At 44.0% G+C, this 20,511-nt stretch overlaps 1 protein-coding gene across 3 annotated transcripts in view; it reads right to left on the bottom strand.

Annotated features, from left to right (window-relative positions):
* LOC127595582 (voltage-dependent calcium channel subunit alpha-2/delta-3-like) overlaps nt 1-20,511 on the bottom strand; it is a 104,561-nt gene that overhangs the window by 63,308 nt on the left and 20,742 nt on the right. For all 3 annotated transcript variants that reach the window (XR_007961289.1, XM_052057195.1, XM_052057194.1), the window contains exons 3-4: nt 12,683-12,799; nt 4,943-5,002 (exon numbers count right to left, since the gene is read on the bottom strand). Coding sequence is in view for 2 of the 3 variants with exons in the window: in XM_052057195.1 (XP_051913155.1) it covers nt 4,943-5,002; nt 12,683-12,799 (177 nt within the window). In the remaining variant the exon portion in view is untranslated. The remainder of the gene's footprint in view (nt 1-4,942; nt 5,003-12,682; nt 12,800-20,511) is intronic.

The raw sequence follows: 20,511 nt of genomic DNA, 5'->3' as shown, positions 1-20,511 counted from the left end.
AAATCTACAAGCACGAGGCCTCTTCCGTACACTCCTTTGGAAATAGTGAAGATATGATCGTGCAAGAAACAAAAAAACATGAGGGGTTTTTCTCTGCGCCTCCAAGTGGGACTACATTTTCTGGAAGCAGCATTAGGCTTTGCAATTGGTGGATCGTCTTCATTGGCTGCACAGGGCATGGAAGACTGCACGGTGTTTTCCTTTTTACAGTGCATGAGCATTGCGGGTAAAAGAGCGAGGGAGGGAAATCGGAGCAGATTACCGTGCCAATTTCTCTTGGAAGCAGAAAAGCTCTGGAATGGATAGATAAGGAAATTCCAAGCAAACCCCTGCCAGCAAAATATGTATCCAATGGCCAAAAACATACAAATACACCCTGAATAGTGATGGAGGAGGTTTCACCCTACAGAGTGGATGGGTATTTTTAACCCGGCTGCTAATAATTACCTTGTATTATTCACCCTGGTCTGCAATAAACAAGCAACATCACAACTACCACCAGCTGTGTGACACACACAGATACCGTATGCAAACCTTTGCAGGTGTCGTGGAAATACAGCAAAAATGCATATTCACACAATTTAGCACTTTAGGTTCTCAACTGAAAGAAACATTGGGGGAAAACACATTTAAATGTTTATTGTGTTGTAGTAAAACTGTTCACGTGTATCAAATCAGAATCTCTAGTCTGTCCAGTTTAAATGATCAATCCGGATCGGACCCAGGGCTGCAGATAACCCACAACAACTAAGAGAGTCCAAATGAAGAAGTAGACTAAACTCGATTGCTGTTTTTAAATCGCAAAAGTTGGAGTTTTCTTTCTTTGGTATTTTCATAAACACGTGCAGTTGAAACGAGCGCTTGCGCCATTCTGGGGGTGAACACAGTCCACTTGCTCGCCATCCAATGGAAGCGGCTCCTCTCATTCCTTTTCAATTCAGTGCAGGAAAGGCGTGCGGTCTACGTAGGGGAAGAATAAACTGGAATCCATTCAGGAGATCAATTCATGCCATGTATCCTTATGAGGAAGTGTAAGAAGATGTCTACTTGCAGATGGTGTAAAGTTGGCTGCTCTGGAGTGGGCACTTGGGAGACTGCTTGCCCTCTACCCACAACCGTGCTTCTGTGCGTGATAACCGCCGTGTATAAGAAAATGCCCCCGGCCCACCGGAACGCCCAGTAGGGTGCATCCAAATTCCCAAGCACGTTAAAGGAAGCTTGTACCTGCAAGAAAATCAAGATGAGCCACTTTTTGCATCCGAACGCACATCTGCTGTCTACAAAAATATGTAAAAATGATCTGGGGGTTAAGTAGAATTATTAAATGTTAATGACTGTATAGAATGAAAATCAAAGCTGTGAAATATAAGAGAGATATATGAGATATGTCTATAGTTGCCTGCCTGAATTGCAGTGGCGGGCCGTGCATTTCAACCTTTGGCCTTCAGTGACGTCACATACATGACAACAATACAGTATAGGCTCGTCAAGCAGCACTTAATTTCAGGAGCATTAAAAGCCATCAAGTATGCATTCACAATTAAGAGCAGGAAACTAAATACATAGATATTGTCAAAAATAAAAAGATGATTTTAAAATGCCAAATAAAATTCCACCCAAATTACGCTGTGTGATCTTAAACAAGTCTGTCCAATAAATTGCGCAATGTCGCAGTTTCATATAAGACACCAACTAAACAATAACAAAACAAACTATTTTATCTGTTCTTTAAAATAAAGTAAACAGATAATTTGCATTTTGAGAATAGCAAATAACTGACGATGTTGAGCAGCTGAGATTGAACGAACTTTAGTACACGAAGGTGACTACAATGCGCCATTATAAATTGCAGGTGAGCAGATTTATTTGATACATTTTTGTATCTTTGTCTTTTTATTTCGTTACCATTAATTTAATACTAACGAAATAAAATGACGAGAAATGTAAAATAAAATTCATTTACTCACCAATGTAGTGCCTGTTCACTGAGCTGCACATCTACGTTTTTAAATGCACCGTAGTTTGTAAGTGCCCAGCCGTGCTATGATGGTAAAACAACTTAAATGGGTAAATCCAGTGTGGCTCCAAACACCAAATCGGTTCGTTGCAAGCAATAGGCATTTCCGGCATTACAATTTGCAGCGTTTCTCAGAGGCTGTGAGCCATGGGGACCGTTCATAATTGCTCGTCTGAAAATGACGCACAAACCCTTTTTCTTGCTTGGACAGGCTAGCTAGCGCAGGAGTTGGGTGACCTCTTCGCACAATATCCAGCTTTTCGTGGAAGGTCCGTCTTGAAAATTGTGTGGAAAGCAGTTCTGCAACCAGATCGTCTTCTTCTTCGGCCATTTTGGGTTAAAATGCAGTGATAACGCCCTCTAGCGGGCGCTAATCCAATCACCGAACGCGCACTTCCAGTCTCGACCTAAGGCATTCTCGCTGGCCCCGGTGCGCAGACTCGTGATTTGATTAGCTATTGCAACCTGACTGTGCCCGTTCATTAACAGCACACAGGGGCCTGCTCTGTTTAGTCTGAAGGCACCGAGCAAGTTTAATGTTATTTAAGATAACATTGAAAGCCACTCGACTAAGTGGAAATAATATGACGTAAAGAATACAGAGAATAATTTTGTTTACATATTTATGAAAATAAAATAACATGAATGAAATTTATGTTATTGTATGAATGTATAGGCCAGCAGAGAAGGCCTTGCTGGCCCTGAGGGTCCGCCACTGCTGAATTGTTTTTCAACAGTCAAATGATATTTCTGATCTGTTTCCACAGAAACGATAACAATATGAGTGCTCGTCGTCCAACATAGTAAAATTGTATTTTAAAAAAGGATACTTTTAATAACAAATTGCCAGTAAAGACTTACAACACAGTTTGATAGAAATTCAGAACAGCACAATTACCAATAGTTTGAAGCAATGGGCCATTTCATGAGCAGAAAATACCAGGGCATTTGCTCTGATACCTTGAAAAGCTGACAGCATCAACACAAATTCACTGTAACAGGCACACAAGCATATTGCCAGACGCAAAAAGTAGTTGAGTAGCAATTCTTCTCAAGTCGGCTTTGCATCACAGTCCCATTTTAAACCTCAACCTACTGCTGTGTCCCCTCCTACTTTTCGAAACTCCCGAGTGAGCGCACAAAATCAACTTTAAGAAGAAAAAAAAGCATGACAAGTGCCCACAAACACACACAGCGATTGCTATTTTGTCTTGCTCCTGCTGGCTCTCGCACATCCACGCGCATGTAAAGCAAGATTGCACTCTAAAAATTAAAGCTGCTCAAATGGATTTGGGGCAGAACGGCGAGGGAAGAGGAAGTGGTTTGGTTCGTTTTTGAGAGGGGACGTGACAGGGATGTAAAACTATTATTAATCCACGACCTGTGAATATTTTATCAGCAAATAATGTGCCGATTAATTTCTTCTCCCATGAGAAAAATGATGAGTTTCCTCCCACGCGTGCCTCACAAAATGAACTGAAGAATCGGGTCGCATTCGTACAAGCAGTAGCTTGAATGCAGAACAAAATTGAATGTCTCAGGATACGAAGTGCTTCTTAAATGCAAACAGCATCAAAACGCAAGACGGAAAGATAATTTTTTTCACATATCAAGTTCAAGTACAACTTTATTGTCAAATGTGCTGTATGTGCAACATACAACACAGATTACATTTCTTCCCTCTCAAGACAACATGCAACAAGAGGAGCTGCTGCGGGTGCCCGTGCCGCCATCAAAAGCAAAGTTAACATAAAATGACAAAATAATAAAAGACAACACATAAGACACAGACAATCGTGCAATCTGAACCACTTTCCTGCATACACTTCGTTGTTTGAAGCAGTTATAGATGAAAGAGGAGCGAATCAAAGTGTCCTTTTCACCAGTGGATCAAAGACGTCATGCTGAAATGTGCACACGTCTGGTATGGATTAAACCCAAAGTGCAATGGGTGTAGAAGTAACACATTGTCTGGGAAAAGGTCAAATAATATTTGGCTTTTCTGTACCTACTTTTGAAAAAGTGGAAGATTAGAGCAAAATAAATAAACACATATGTAAATGCCAACTTGATTCAGAATTGGCAGAGATTGTTCTGCTACTCAATGCTGGGACACAGTAAATTTTGAAGAGTACATTTAACTGTAAAAAGACGAAATTTGGTCGCAGTCTAAACAGAGTAAAATTTAACAGTGAAATATTCAGAGTAAATTTTACACTGAAAAAAATATGACTGATATTTACTCTTGCTCGAGCAGAAGTATCAAGTGAATTTTACAAGGAAACATTTTGAGTAAATTATACTTGCATATTTATCAGTTTTATTAATTTTAAAAACAGGGAAAAAAGTCACTTAAGTGTTGAGGAACAAACCCACAAACTTCAGGTTCGGAGACGGCCACGCGGCCGCCTTTTAACAAACTAATACTATACAAGTACTTTCCTTGTAAAACTTTTTTAGAAATTCCAATTTTTTCAATGTAAAATTGACTTTGAATATGTGACTCTCAACACATCGCATCTGTCACTCTCATTCCGCTGGCCAATATTCATCTCCATCCCACACAAAATGCATGGACACTAAGTCATCAAGCATGACATATGACGCATTTCCCTTTTGATTTTACATCATGAAGCTTTTTAAGTGCATCTGTTGGCATGGTTACTTCTTGGGAACTGCGAGTACCTGACAGGATGCCAGACGCGAGCTGAAACATTTACTGCAAAAGGGGATTAGAAAGCAATGTAGAGGTGCAACATTTGAAAAAGATAAACCCTGCAAGAAACTATTCCTCATCGCTTCTTGGCCGTTGTGGAGTTCTTTCATAGTCGCGATACTTGACTCTGGCTCTGATGAGTTTAACGGCACAAATGATGTTGCTAATGACTGCTTTGCTTGTCGACGGCAGGAAGCATGCGTGCTCACCTGCAGGTCTGGATTCTCCTCATGCTGTAGGTGGGCTTCCTCTGCCGCCACTACAAGTCTCTGGTAAGGTAGAAGACAAGCACGTGTTAAAACAGAAGATAATATACAGATTGTGCATACTTGCATCAAGTGAGACGATGATCACATGTGTCAAAGTCAAGTCCATATCATTTTATGTGGCCGGCGAAAGCAAATCAGGCATGTCAAGTTCAGGCATGTCAAGTTCAATGATGCTTGCTAAAGTATGAACCGAAATTTCAAACTGTCATTTGTAATCCACAATAACAGTCGTTATTCTTGACTTCTGATTTTAAAACTACTTATACATCAATTTTTTTGTGTGCCGTGTATGTAATATGTGGAGGTGAATCAACATTGATATGGTTTTAACGGCCCTCCAAGGGAAACCGTAATAAAAATGTGGCCTGCAACAAAAATGAGTTTGACACCCTTGCTAGATGATGCCAAACTAGAGAAGCCTTGATTGTTGTTGTATTGCACATGTGGGCTTTCAAAAATAAAAATAAAAAATAAAGTGAAAACATTACTAAACAATAGAAAATTATACAGTGGCACTCAGGCACATGATGTATATTATACAGTGGCAAAATTTTCTATTGTAACGACAAGAGGATAACGGCGGCTGGTAGGGCCCTGTCAACAGGTACTTGCTCTTCTGACTTCATCTCCTTTTGCCATTTTGAATGACAACGAGTGACTTCTGAACAACGTGCAAAAAGCCGCTTCAGAAATCGTCACAGCTGTTAGTGCTCAATCAATACTAAAAGCCCGGCGGATAAACAGGGCAGGCAGTTTGTCATCTTGTGAAGAAAAAAAAAGGTTATTTTCCCAAATGGTTTGGCAGCAGAGGTAATGGCAAAGTCAGAGTCAGTGGGCACCACAAAAACAAACTCAATCATCATTCGGCGCTGTCCTTTTAATGTATACTAACATCATTTCCGAGCTGCTAATGTCCATTTATGGCTGACCAAGGGATTTCACATCCACACAATGGCTTGGCGCTCCATGGTTCACAGCTGGCTCTGGTGACTGAGTTGCAGTCCTGCATTCTCATTTCATTTCCATTCAAATGACTTCATTGGTACAACTAATTGCACATCTTCACCTGTGTCGTGTTTGTATTTATGTGTTATGCTATCGCTTGCTGGCTGATTTGGGATGCAAGCATGCTCGGTGAATTCTGGCCAATCTTTTCTTTCTGTATTTTACCACAGCAGCCCACCTGCCCACTGCATATTATTCCACAGTTGATGCCATAGAGACATTTATTAATTTCTGCATTCTTTCCTCTAAGCTTCTGACAACTTAAACATCCTCCTCCTCTATTTTAAACTCTAAAACCACTTGTGCATAAGGCCGGAGAGAGGAAGCTTCTTCATCTGCCCGAGAGCTGGCAAACAATGGCTTCGGAATACACAGATCAGAACAGTGGAGCGAGGGGAGGATGAAAATGGAATAAGAAAGTCACTTTCTCTAAAGGTCTGAACACTTAACTTCACACACTAACAGCAAAATGTCAGAAACCACCTGTGAAGTTGACATCAACAGACGATGTTTAGGTATGAGTGGGTGATGGAGTGAGCATGTCTTAGTGTGCTTTTCCTTTTCGTGCAAGGTTTTAAGATATTAACCTTTTCAACAATTCTCTGTTCTGCAGCTATTTTTTGCAAATGTCACTGCGTGTCTGAACCACTTCTGATGGTGCATGTGTGCGTGTTTGACTTCATTAAATCTTGCAATTTGTTTGACACAATACACAGAATTTCAACAGTGAATTTGCTAAATACTGTATGATTGTTTATTTTTTTCCTAACTATCCGATTCATCTTGTTGATAAAGGATGGACTAAAATGTGTCAATAGTAGCTCATGCTTGGGGCAGGAGAAAGCAAGCACTATAAGAAGCACGCGCAGCGACAAATGCAGGAAGCTGCGATGTAGAGGGTGTAAAAAAATTTGGAAAGAACAAGAGGGTAGGAGAAAACGACTGCTCGTTTGTTTTTGTTTGTTTGTTTATTGAACATAAAACATATACAGTAATAATTTGACAGAAAATAAGGTAGATAAAATAGTAAAAAGAAAGAAATCAGTCTTCATTCAACACAGTTATTATGTTCAAGGGAGTAGGAAGAAGTAAAAAAACGTATCTAGTCCTCGTGACTCTTAGTACGCTTCACTCCAATGAATTTCAATCCCACCATGTTAAAAGGATGCACACTTCATTCATTGCCTTTAAATGTGACTTGTAGTGGGCGGACATGGTTGTGTGCTGCGTGTCCCCATACGTAGCAGACTGTACATTCTTTTTTTTAATTGGAGTCCTTACACTGTATCATGTAAAAAAATGAAATGAATGAAAACATGATCAAGCTCTTCGGTGAAGGCTCAAGTTTCTCACACATGCATACACACGCGCGCGCACACACACACACATACACACACACAAACACATTTTTTCGATACATGCACAGTGGGCATCAAAATGTGTTTGTTCTATAGAAGTCATCCGGAAGGACCAGTGTTGGGTCAAATGCAATGCTGTATGTTCCCGTTTTCTGGATGGACATGAAAACGTAATGGATTCTTTTGTGAACCGCACTACCCACCCCCAAAAGACGTTTCATGGAAATGGTTTGTAGTTGCCCATTACTGTCAACAAACAATAACGAAAACAGAGCCATCCTTGGCCGTAGCAATTACCGCGCAGCACTCACTTTACAATTCTCTAACCTGAAGCAATTATTTCCCGTCGAATGAAATTTCATTTTCTCTTCCCATTTCATCATTTTCATCACGCCCTTACCCCAAGACCAAGTAAATTCCTCAGACATTTTGTACTCATTCAGTGCCTTTCATGATCTGACAACCCGTGATTACAATTTGTCTGATAAAGGCCTTGATTGTATACAATTTTGAAATTCAAATGAGAGCCCCATTTCAACCAGCAACTCGATTGGCTCAATGTTTTGAACACATGGATGTTCATCCCACGGCGAGAGACATAAAAGCAAAGTAAGCCGCAACCGGATCAGGCTCGGTCCTCAAGGTCTCACACCTTGAGTTTGATGTTTGGCTGGAGGTGAATCACAGGCTGAGCTGCACTGAGGTCACCTCACATCCGCTGCTCAATAGGACCGGGGACAGCAATCACCAGTGCCAGCGATTCCAGGGGAGACTTGCAGCCTCAACAAAACGGGAAAGTGCTCGGTGACACCTTGCTTTCTGTGCTTGGCTCATTGGCGCTGGCTCAGATCCAAGTGGACAAAAGCAAAATGGTGACACAGAAACAAAGCTAACGTGAAAGGGGAACAGCGCGTCCTCCTGCATTTCATCATTTGCCTTGGCTTGAAATTATACATTTTCGCAAAGGTTTTTTTTTTCTATTTACTTCCGACTAATTTTTTTCCACTCACCCTGACTGCATCTACCTTTGATTCTTCAAGTAAATTACATTCATCTTGGTGACAAAAAGAGACCCCAGCAGGCTTTATGTTTTCACTGCTGGCCGACAGCTCATATAATGGCAATATTCTCCTGTGTGCTTAAGTCAGAAAAGGCGCACTGCTGCACACTTTCTTTTGGGCTGCACAGATTCCCCCATCGATTCCAGGGTGCTATTTATGCATCTTCATCAAATGCAGGCACTCCACAATCTGGAGCTTGCAAGCATCCTAAAAATTCCATTTGCGAGCAGGTATTTCAGATGGACACAAAGTTGACCAAGTTTCATGCCTCCATTGATGAAGCGGATAGCCACACCTGTGACACAAACCTGAACACATCGGTGGACAACCGCGACATGAGAGGCAAAGAAGTCGACAAAGGAATCCTAAAGAGGCTTTTGGGCCAGTCGGAGGAAGCTGGTGGATACCACCAGGAATGTGGAACGCAGCTTTGGTCTTTGTTGAGGTGTAGGCGTTTGATGAGAAAAAAACACATTAAAAATCCACTTTTATCAAATCCACTACAGTTACAAAAATACAACTTTATTCAAATACTATACAGTACTGCCTTTTTTTGAACACATATTCTTGTTGCCTGCTGCAATAATTGGAAATTTCTAGAAGGAGAAATTGCGGGTGAAGTCGTGTGTGCTTTTATTTCTCACACATTGCAATGCATTCTCTATTTACCGCTGGCAATCAGGTTGAAGACTACAAAGGAGCGAATACCACCGGTGAAACGACATCAGCAGGTAAGGACTGATTGCCCCATTAAAGGAGAGGTCAGGCTTTTGAAGTGCGGAGTAAATGGCTCAACTTCAAAGAGTGTTGCCACAGCTCCATTTTAACTCGGATAACACACAGCAGGCGCCTGTTGTTCCTATGCACGTGTTTGCATGAAAATAGGGAGAGTTCATTTTCATTGTCTGTGCAAGTGGGGCTATTCAGGGATGAGAGTGAAAAAAGAGGAAGTGGCGTGGCCGGGATGTGGGCATGGTCGGCACTGGGGCGGGGCCACTTACAAAACATGCTGAAGATGAAGTGTATTCAATTTATACACTATTTGAAACTTTCACAGAAAAAAATCCCAAGATTGTTCATTATTCACTATTATTATACAACATTATACAGTTTCTTCATTTTACGCTTTTTAGCAAGCGCTAAAAGCTTCTTGTCCTCCCTGTCTTTTTCACTCTCTTTTTAGCCAACTCCTCTTGTTTTTACACATGCTCCAGGCTGTCGAAAAGCGCTTGAGATCGAGTAGTTACTTTTCAGTAGAAATGTCTGCTTTCGGTGTTTCACTGAGGTTGCGCGACTCTGTAAAGCTTTCCATCCTCTCGATCCGTATAGAATGACATGGTCACACACTGTACACAGCTTTACCGGCGACATCGAGCTTTTTCGCGAACAAGCACAGACAATGGTTCCACTTTGGTGGTTCCTACTGGGGACACAGTCAGCTTTCTATTCAACCATCGAAAGGTGTTTTTCAGATCCGCATCTATCTGACGCACTTTAGCTTCGTCACGAGTCTCGATAACATTCGGCATTCGCGAGAAGGGGGTTTAGGAAGGCGAACAGGGATTGGTTGTGATTCTGCATTTGCCGATATAGCGACCAATCACAACAAGTAAGACATTGGTTTTAGCCCATAACGACAAACTAGCGCGTCGCGATAAAAAACGGGATTCAAAATGGATGCTTGCAAATGTTGTAAACATTACAAGCCCCGAATCTGCCAAAGACAAGTCCGGACCCCCCCGCCCCCTGCAGATATTTTTTACGGATTTACAACAATATAAAATAGGTCCATTTTGACTGGAAAAAAAGCAGAAAAATCTCATCCCTGCTATTACAGCAGAACTATAACTATCATTCAGGATTACATTTTTTAAAAGTTCTTTTAGAGGTCCACTTCCTATATATCACAACATTTTTGGTGGGTTTTAATGTTTTAAAGCCATTCAGCCAATTTACCACAAAAACACAAACAGTGATTACCTTGGTGTGGATTTAAAAAATAAATCATCGCAAATGCCAACAAACAAAACAAGACAAAACACAGAAGTGCCGGTCTGGTAACCCACCCCAACACGCAAACACATACACAAACGCGCATTTACAGGTCATAATTTGAAATGCCATTGGTCCCTTTTCAAATCAAAACCATTTCTGTCAGACACATTTAAACCAAACACTGTGTTTCATCGAAACGCACTTCAAAAGAACATATTTACAGGTGCATCCTTTGGCTCTCAGCAGGTGGCGGCGAGCGATAAAGAGGGGGAATTGACACAGACACTGGGAGATAAAAACCACGATGACGGACGGCTGAGCGCCTGCACGGAAATTGAATCTCTGGAGTGCAGCATTCACTTTATACAAAAAAAAAAAATGGAAACAACAGGGATGGTAGCGGTGGTTCGGGCGGAGAGAGAGCAATAGGGAGGAGAGAGAGGAACCAGACAAAAGAGATTTGAGGACAGCTGCAAGTGTGCATGCTAAGAGCGACAGGTGAAAGTTTTGCTAATATAGGCAGAGGGAAATTGGACAGAAAGTGAGATCGGGAGAGAGGACTTGCCATGGAGTTTCATTGTGCATTCCTGACTAATAATTCAGCGAAGGGTGAGAAAAATGAGAAAGGTGGCAATTGAGTGGAATAATGATAGCTCCTGATGTGGAGTCAAATTTTCATCCATTTTGGTCAAATTCTGCTTTACAGTTATTCATCTTTTGCGAGGGGTTCCGGTCCCTACTAACTGTCAAAAATAAATAAATAAAAGGAATTACCGGTACTGCCAATAAAAACAGTAAAAAGCAACATTTAGAATTTAGAGAATGTCATTGTGCTTTTTAGGTATGACTGGTATCGATGAGACATTGATCACAGTACGCAAAATGACATCAACTGCCGGTGACAATCATTCCGATTGGCTGCAAACCAGTGAATCGGTGCGTGAGACAGAAGTCGACTCTTGGATGTCACTCTTCCGATTCTGCAGCGACTGGTTTAGGTAGACAAGTGCTGAGGTGGACCACCTACTTGGAGGCGCTGCTATGCAGATTTCCTCTTTGGGCAACCAGCCTGGTTTTTGAGGAGGATGCACCTTTCCAAAGGGGTCTTCCTGCAGCGCTTCATCTCCTCAATTGGACTCTTATATTATTCCGACTAAAGTTGTATAGCACTACATTGCGTAAAATGTTGCCCACTCGGCATCATTGCAGGCTTAAATAATACAAATAAATTTGACTCGACTTAACATGGCAACAGCACAGAAATATTTCTGGCTGCGCCCCTGAATCAAGATAATTTTGGGGGATCGAAACAGTATTGTCGTGGGCTTCCCATTAAATGCAGTATTGTTTGAATTAGCCAGAGAATCCATGATTGATTCTGATTATGTTTTTATTTGTATTCGCATGTTCACTGAGTAACTGCCTTTGTTCCAGCATTCAATCACATTTGTAATTATTCCACTAATTCCTTTTATTTCTGAAAGTAATATGTGCATATTATCTAAATAACAGAAGTGTTATATTTTTTGCGATATTATTATGGGTGCTTACGAACGACTTTTTGAAATGATAAGAGATTGTTGCTCTCAGTGTCTCGTGTGAATGTTTTTACTTGGTGGTGTTGATTGACTGTAGCCTGACTGTCTCTCCTCTCATCAGCTCTCAGGAAATTTACTTCACATTTAAAATCCCCCGAGATAAACAATTATCAGGCATTCTGCATCCAGGGAAGAGGGCTTGAGACGACCCATTAACCTACAGATTCCTGATATCTTCAGGGGTTTAACGCACTCTCCAGGAGACGACACACAAAGAGAGTCACAGCATGTTACTCAACTCAGTAGATCTTATCATTGTGCTCAAACAAAATGACTCTTGTCAAAAGTCGCATTTAAATTACCGGCAGTCTTATATGATGCACATCGACTGACAATTTTATACAAAAATAGAGACTTTCCAGTGAGTTGTAATCCCTCCAACGCAAAATCTCTGTTGCATAAAACCGAAAAATAGGAAGTCAGTGTTAGCGTGTATGCTGGTCCCGCTGTCGTCTGTACCCCGTGCTCTTCGCCAACCTCTTTAAGATCCTGATGGGAAAATGCGGGACCGTGTGTCTATGAACCGAAACGGAGCCAACCGAAACAATTGAAAGGGTTAGGACGGTTTCCAAAAACTGTAATACATTTAAGGTGGATCAATAGAATGAAATTAATGTTTTATGTCTTATAAACATTCAAGCTTTGATACAGCATGTGTCGTACCTTCATTGCCTGGGCTTTCTTGTGAAACATCTCCTCCATGTTCTCAGCCAGTCTCTTCACGAGACGCAGCCCATCAATTTCCTCCACACGAACAGCCCTGTCAAACTCCTTGTATTTCTGCAGGGGGGAAAATGGCGCACCATTACCATTAACGCCATTATGAGAAGCTTTGCGGTGTCTTCGCTGATAATCGATATTTTTATATCACACAAATGAGCTTGACGATGTGATATGTCACTTAGTAATTTAATAGCTTTTTAAGGAAGGATTAATCATCTGACACTTTCTTAGGGATAAAGGTAAGCCTTGCCATAACTAAAAACTAGAAAAGCGCTTTTATTTTTCAGTTTGCAGTGTCTTCAGTTATTTTTCTTCCTTTTTATCTTTTAGGAACGATATACAAATCCAAGTAGCTCAGCCTAGACATTTATCAGGCACCTTTACATTTTACCAACCGCACAGGAAGTGGCAGTGACGCACCACTTCCCTCGCTTCCCGCTCCACGCCGAATCCTATCATCCCCTATAAATCCATTCACATACGCTTGCCAGAAGCAGCACCTCAATTTGGGACAGTGACATTAAATCAGGTTAATTCCAACAACCACACTTGCCCCGCACACGTTGAGGTGGTAAGTAAAACAGATCATAATATCATAATATGAAGAGAACCTGATCACATTTACATACTCACACACACACAAACGCACAGATTATCGAAGCAAGCGAGGATAGGCTGTATGATTTTCTAAAATTATGTGCAAAGCTCCCGGTAGAGGTTTTTCACTCTTGAGGGGATTAAATGTGAGATTACGGTCAGATCATATGGTGTGCCCTCCGTTCTTGTCGCCGGCTGCTCTCAGTTCCTCCTGCACGGCACCAGACAAAAGAGAAGGGCGATGACATGGGAAAGTTTTGTGGGAGGAGTGGAAACGGTCCAGGAGTTTTTGAGCTTGAACTAATAGGAGAGTGAACCGATGGCTCTCAGAAAGTTACTAGGATGTTAAAATGCACGATACACCATCCATCCATCCATCCATCCATCATCTACCGCTTATCCGGGGCCGGGTCGCGGGGGCAACAGCTTTAGCAGGGAAGCCCAGACTTCCCTCTCCCTAGCTACTTCTTCCAGCTCTCCCCGAGGGATCCCGAGTCGTTCCCAGGCAAGCTGGGTGACATAGTCTCTCCAGCGTGTCCTGGGTCTTCCTCGGGGTCTCCTCCCGGTGGGACATGACCGGAACACCTCACCGGGGAGGCGCTCAGGAGGCATCCGAATCAGATGCCCAAGCCACCTCATCTGGCTCCTCTCGATGTGGAGGAGAAGCGGCTCGACTCTGAGCCCCTCCCGGATGACCGAGCTTCTCACCTTATCTCTAAGGGAGAGCCCGGACACCCAGCGGAGAAAACTCATTTCGGCCGCTTGTATCCGGGATCTCGTTCTTTCGGTCACGACCCATAGCTCGTAACCATAGGTGAGGGTTGGGACGTAGATCGACCGGTAAATTGAGAGCTTCGCCCTTTGGCTCAGCTCCTTCTTCACCACGACAGACCAATACAACGTCCGCATTACAGCAGACGCTGCACCGATCCGCCTGTCGATCTCCCGCTCCCTCCTACCCCCACTCGTGAACAAGACCCCAAGATACTTGAACTCCTCCACTTGGGGTAAGATCTCCTCCCCGACCCGAAGGGGGCACTCCACCCTTTTCCGACTGAGGACCATGGTTTCAGATTTGGAGGTGCTGATTTTCATCCCAACCGCTTCACACTCGGCTGCGAAACGCTCTAGTGAGAGTTGGAGAGCCCCGTTTGAAGGAGCCAACAGCACCACATCATCTGCAAAAAGCAGGGATGCAATACTGAGGCCCCCAAAATGGACCCCCTCAACGCTTCGGCTGCGCCTAGAAATTCTGTCCATAAAGGTTATGAACAGAATCGGCGACAAAGGGCAGCCTTGGCGGAGTCCTACCCCCACTGGAAACGATTCCGACTTACTGCCGGCAATGCGAACCAAACTCTGACATCGGTGGTATAGTGACCGAACAGCCCGTATCAGGGGGTTCGGTACCCCATACCCACGAAGCACCCCCCACAGAACTCCCCGAGGGACACGGTCAAACGCCTTCTCCAAGTCCACAAAACACATGTAGACTGGTTGGGCGAATTCCCACATACCCTCAAGGACCTTGCTAAGGGTGTAGAGCTGGTCCACTGTTCCACGGCCGGGACGAAAACCACACTGCTCCTCCTGAATCTGAGGCTCGACTTCCTGATGGACCCTCCTCTCCAGCACCCCTGAATAGACCTTACCAGGGAGGCTGAGGAGTGTGATCCCTCTGTAGTTGGAACACACCCTCCGGTCCCCCTTTTTAAAAAGAGGGACTACCACCCCGGTCTGCCAATCCAGAGGCACTCTCCCTGTTGACCACGCGATGTTGCAGAGGCGTGTCAACCAGGACAGCCCCACAACATCCAGAGCCTTGAGGAACTCCGGGCGGATCTCATCCACCCCCGGGGCCTTGCCACCGAGGAGCTTTTTAACCACATCGGTGACTTCAACCACAGAGATAGGAGAGCCCACCTCAGAGTCCCCAGGCTCTGCTTCCTCCAAGGAAGGCGTGTTGGTGGAGTTGAGGAGGTCTTCGAAGTACTCTGCCCACCGGTTCACAACGTCCCGAGTCGAAGTCAGCAGCGCCCCATTCCCACTGTACACAGTGTTAGTGGTGCACTGCTTCCCCCTCCTGAGACGTCGGATGGTGGATCAGAATTTCCTAGAAGCCGTCCGGAAGTCGGCTTCCATGGCCTCACCGAACTCTTCCCACGCTCGGGTTTTTGCCTCGGCGACCACCGAAGCCGCGGTCCGCTTGGCCAGTCGATACCCGTCAGCTGCCTCTGGGGTCCCACAGGCCATAAAGGCTCGATAGGACTCCTTCTTCAGCTTGACGGCATCCCTTACTGCTGGTGTCCACCAGCGAGTACGGGGATTGCCGCCACGACAGGCACCAACCACCTTACGGCCACAACTCAGATTGGCCGCCTCAACAATAGAGGCACGGAACATGGTCCACTCGGACTCAATGTCCCCCGTCTCCCCCGGAACATGGGAAAAGCTCTGTCGGAGGTGGGAGTTGAAACTCCTTCTGACAGGGGATTCCGCCAGACGCTCCCAACAAACCCTCACTATACGTTTGGGTCTGCCAGGACGGACCGGCATCTTCCCCCACCATCGGAGCCTACTTACCACCAGGTGGTGATCAGTTGACAGCTCTGCCCCTCTCTTCACCCGAGTGTCCAGAACATGCGGCCGCAAATCCGATGATACAACTACAAAGTCGATCATCGAACTGCGGCCTAGGGTGTCCTGGTGCCAAGTGCACATATGGACACCCTTATGTTTGAACAAGGTGTTCGTTATGGACAATCCGTGACGAGCACAGAAGTCCAATAACAAAACACCACTCGGGTTTTGATCGGGGGGGCCGTTCCTCCCAATCACGCCCCTCCAGGTATCACTGTCATTGCCCACGTGAGCATTGAAGTCCCCCAGCAGAACAATGGAGTCCCCAGCAGGGTACTCTCCAGCACACCCTCCAAGGACTCCAAAGAGGGTGGGTATGCTGAGCTGCTGTTTGGTGCATATGCACAAACAACAGTCAGGACCCGTGCACCCACCCGAAGGCGGAGGGAGGCAACCCTCTCGTCTACCGGTGTGAACCCCAATGTACAGACACTGAGCCGGGGGGCAATGAGTATGCCCACACCTGCTCTGCGCCTCTCACCGTGAGCAACTCCAGAGTGGAAGAGAGTCCAACCCCTCTCGAGAGAACTGGTACCAGAACCCAGGCTGTGTGTGGAGGCAAGTCCGACTATATCCAGTCGGAAATTCTCTGCCTCACACACCAGCTCGGGCTCCTTCCCTGCCAGAGAGGTGACATTCCATGTCCCAAGAGCTAGCTTCTGCAGCCGAGGATCGGACCGCCAGGGTCCCCGCCTTTGGCTGCCGCCCAGCTCACATTGCACCCGACCCCTTTGGCCCCTCTCATGGGTGGTGAGCCCATGGGAAGGGGGACCCACGTTGCCTCTTCGGGCTGTGCCCGGCCGGGCCCCATGGGTGTAAGCCCGGCCACCAGGCGCCTGCCAACGAGCCCCACCTCCAGGCCTGGCTCCAGAGGGGGGCCCCGGTGACCCGCGTCCGGGCAAGGGAAACCTAGATCCATTTATTTTTATCATCATTGGGGTCTTTTGAGCCGTGATTTGTCTGGCCCCTCACCTAGAACCTGTTTGCCATGGGTGACCCTGCCAGGGGCATAAAGCCTCAGACAACATAGCTTCTAGGATCATTGGGACACACAAACCCCTCCACCACGGTAAGGTGACGACTCACGGAGGGGCACGATACACTCAATGGGAAATATTTGTTTTGGTTTGCTTGTTTGTCATAGTAATAATTGTAATTTTTAAGGAGATGTCTCCCTAAAAATGTATCTGGATCCAGATGATTTTATTTTGCGCAACCACCTGATGACATAAAAAGTTGTAACTCCGACACACTATTTCCTTCGTTGTGCTCTGACAAGAGACAGTTCAGGCATTTAAATGTACAATCAGGATGGGCAGACAGACATTTTGAGACAATTTTACAACAACCAAGAGTGTCAATGTTCAGGCAGTATGTGGGCCTGCGAGAGAGAATTGCCAATTCAAAGAATTAAAGGTTCGATTTTTAGAGCAGTTACAGAGATTAGAGGTACGCAAGTTTGATTCCTCTGGACACTTTTTTCAGGAGTCCAACTTGTAGTATGATGGAAGGCGACTCAAAATTGTAAACGCTTGCAAAACGGAAGCGGTGCACAATGCGTGAAAGGAATCATGCTCTTTGGTACGGCCCGGTGAAAACACAGAAACTGTTTTCCTTCACAAAGACCGACATGGAAGTGTACGGCAAAGTCCATGCATACACTTTCAGGCACATTGTGACGGACGGGTGACTCAGCAGGCAAATCGTGAGAGCTTCATCCATGTGAAATCACGGTAATAACCCCCCTTACGAGATGACAACTGCAGCACTTTGACACGGAGTGTGGGTGTTGGGGCTGGCGTGTGGAGGGGGGGGGCAATGCCAGATTTTAGGACATTGTCTGTTTCTGCCTTAATGCGGTCCTGTGCACAGCAACGCATTTGTTTCTTTTTTCTGTTAACATTATATCAACAACATTGTCATATAAGGACTTTCAGTGGGCGATATCAAAATAAAGACGCACATATTTTCGAGAAGCCAAGCCTGTAGCGCAATAATCCTGTCATAAAAATAACCATAAAGCAGAGGAGTCTTTGTCATTGATTGTTTTAGTGTTTATTGTTGTATACATGATATTTGCTCCACGTACAGTACTTTGTATACAGCGGTGGTTGTTGCAAAGTGCTCTATAAATACAGTTGAGTTGAGACCTGGTTTTAAACATGTTTAGTTTTAAGTTCTCATATCCCACTTCTGGACCAAATTTTCTGATGCCAAATGCCTTTTATTTAGGGAGGAAATTTGTTTTTTATTTAGAAAGGGTTAAACTCTGAAATACCTATTCAAACTGTGGACTAAGATTAAATCAACATATTTTACCCACCTTGGTAAAGATCGCTGGAAGATTACACCAAAGACCCTGTAAGGATCCAGGCTAAAATGAAATTGCCCCTTTTCAATAAGTTTACTAGAAGTATTGAAGGTTGCTTGTGTCATATTCAATATTTTTAAAGATTGGACTCATTCTTGTGAAATAAGTGAAAGATTATTAGCCATGAAGCACACACATCAAGCTTTGGCGACAGTAAATTCAGAGTTTAAATGGAGCATATGTTCATGTTCACCAGTCAGGCAAGATGTCCTGCTGTGGCGTGTGGCACAAAATGAGATTCTGACTCATTTTCAAACTCAACAGATAAAAATGTTTTTTTTTGTCATTCTCATAACACACGTTTGGCATGGCATGGCTCCAGTTTACGGAAAACTGATAGGACTGAAATCAGACTGAAATCAAGCAGTATTTATTTTTGTTTGTTTGTTTTTATTTATATATATATATATATATATATATATATATATATATATATATATCAGCAAATATAAACAATATTGTGACTATATTGCTAATTTGGGTCACAACAATCACAACATGAAGTTTATATTGTCATCTGGAGAAAGTTGTAGTGTATTGTTTTCCTATTTTGATATTACCAGCTTCTGGTTACACACACGCAGAATATTACCATTGGAAAAGGTGTTGAGATCCTGGAACAGAGATCCAAAATTTGAATACGTGGAGCTCACAGGCTCCATTTTACAATACCAAACGACAGCCTTTGGAAGTCAAGAGCTGCTCCCGCTCATTTGTGCCCATCAGTGTGGCGTGTTAACGAATAGGCAAGAGAGTTACATCATATGCACCTGTTACAATGTGCATTAGCCTCTTAGGATTTGATGATAAAGTGATTAATGGTGTGGCAAAAACTTCATTTCTCATGACGACTGCACCCCGAACTCCCAAATCCCACCTCATTTAATGCATCACTTCACGCAATCCCATTTCCACACAGTCTTCCAACTGTTAGACTCCCTTACACATCGGCATCGAAAATGTGAGCCGAGGCAAGTCGTGCCACTTGACCATCACATTTCGTATGGATGAACTTCTTAATGGAAATTTCATTGTTCGTCGAGGTATTTTATTCTAATTCCCGCGGGGTTTTTTTGTTTAGTCTGTGCTTAACCCAGCAGTCTGGTTTCTTTAACTCTTCTTGGGCTCACCATCGAGCGACGAGTGGAAGAATCTGGTGATCAAAACCAAACATAACAGTGAAGTGTGCATGTGCGTGCACGGAAAAAAAATCCTTCTACTATTGACACTAAAATATCTGTGAAATATAAATTACCTCATGGAATTATTTTGATAGTCCCCCCCCCCCTTCCCTCCCTCATAGGTTTGCACCTGGAATACAAATAGGCGTATTGGGGATTAATACACACTTTCCTAGAGGAACAAACATCTTGCAGTGTCATTGTTTTGTACACCCCCCCCCCCAAGCTATATTTCTAATTAGAATGTCATCACTTCAGAGGAAAGAGTGAAGAAATGAATGAAAAAAAGCTGAAAGGATGGGGGAACATGGGGTGATAATTGAGACCCAAAGGCATCACCTGCTTCAGGTTAATTTGCTTTGCTGTCATTTTTCCATGTGTGTCTGACATGCACGAAATATGAACTGATTTTGCGTTCCTACAAAAGTGGGTGGCAGGAACACAGACCCCAAACTCAGGTGAGGAAACCACTTCCGGAAAACAGGAACTTTCCAAAAAAGCAAATCATCGCAGTGCTCTCCTCCTTTCATGGCCTCCCTCATGCGGCAGGCGACAAATTGTTCTCTCAAAAGAGGAGCACCAATCGGAGACGAAGTGGAACAATTAATTTCACGCTTGTCCTGGCTGGCTCAAAAGCAGGTTGGTCTGAGTTCGTATCTGTTGGCACAGAGATGGAGGATTGTCGAAATCCCTCACATGGGGAGCACATGTAGCTTGCACACATATTAGAAATGCTCAACACACAGATAAAAGTCTAATGATCAGCAGCCTCCCTGTGTGGAATTTGCATGTTCTCCCTGTGCATGTGTGGGTTTTCTCCAGGTACTGCGGTTTTCTCCCACATTCCAAAAAAACAAAGCCATGCATGGCAGGCTGATTGAACACTCCAAATTTTCCCTAGGCGTGAGTGTGAGCACGGATGGTTGTTCGTCTGTGTGTCCCCTGCAATTGGCTGGCAACCGGTTCAGGGTGTCCCCCGC

Source organism: Hippocampus zosterae, chromosome 2 (assembly GCF_025434085.1).
Source record: "Hippocampus zosterae strain Florida chromosome 2, ASM2543408v3, whole genome shotgun sequence".
In the NCBI taxonomy this organism is placed as follows: Eukaryota; Metazoa; Chordata; class Actinopteri; order Syngnathiformes; family Syngnathidae; genus Hippocampus; species Hippocampus zosterae.
The sequence above is the reverse complement of the archived record's forward strand: the minus strand, read 5'-3'. Positions and strand labels throughout refer to the sequence as shown.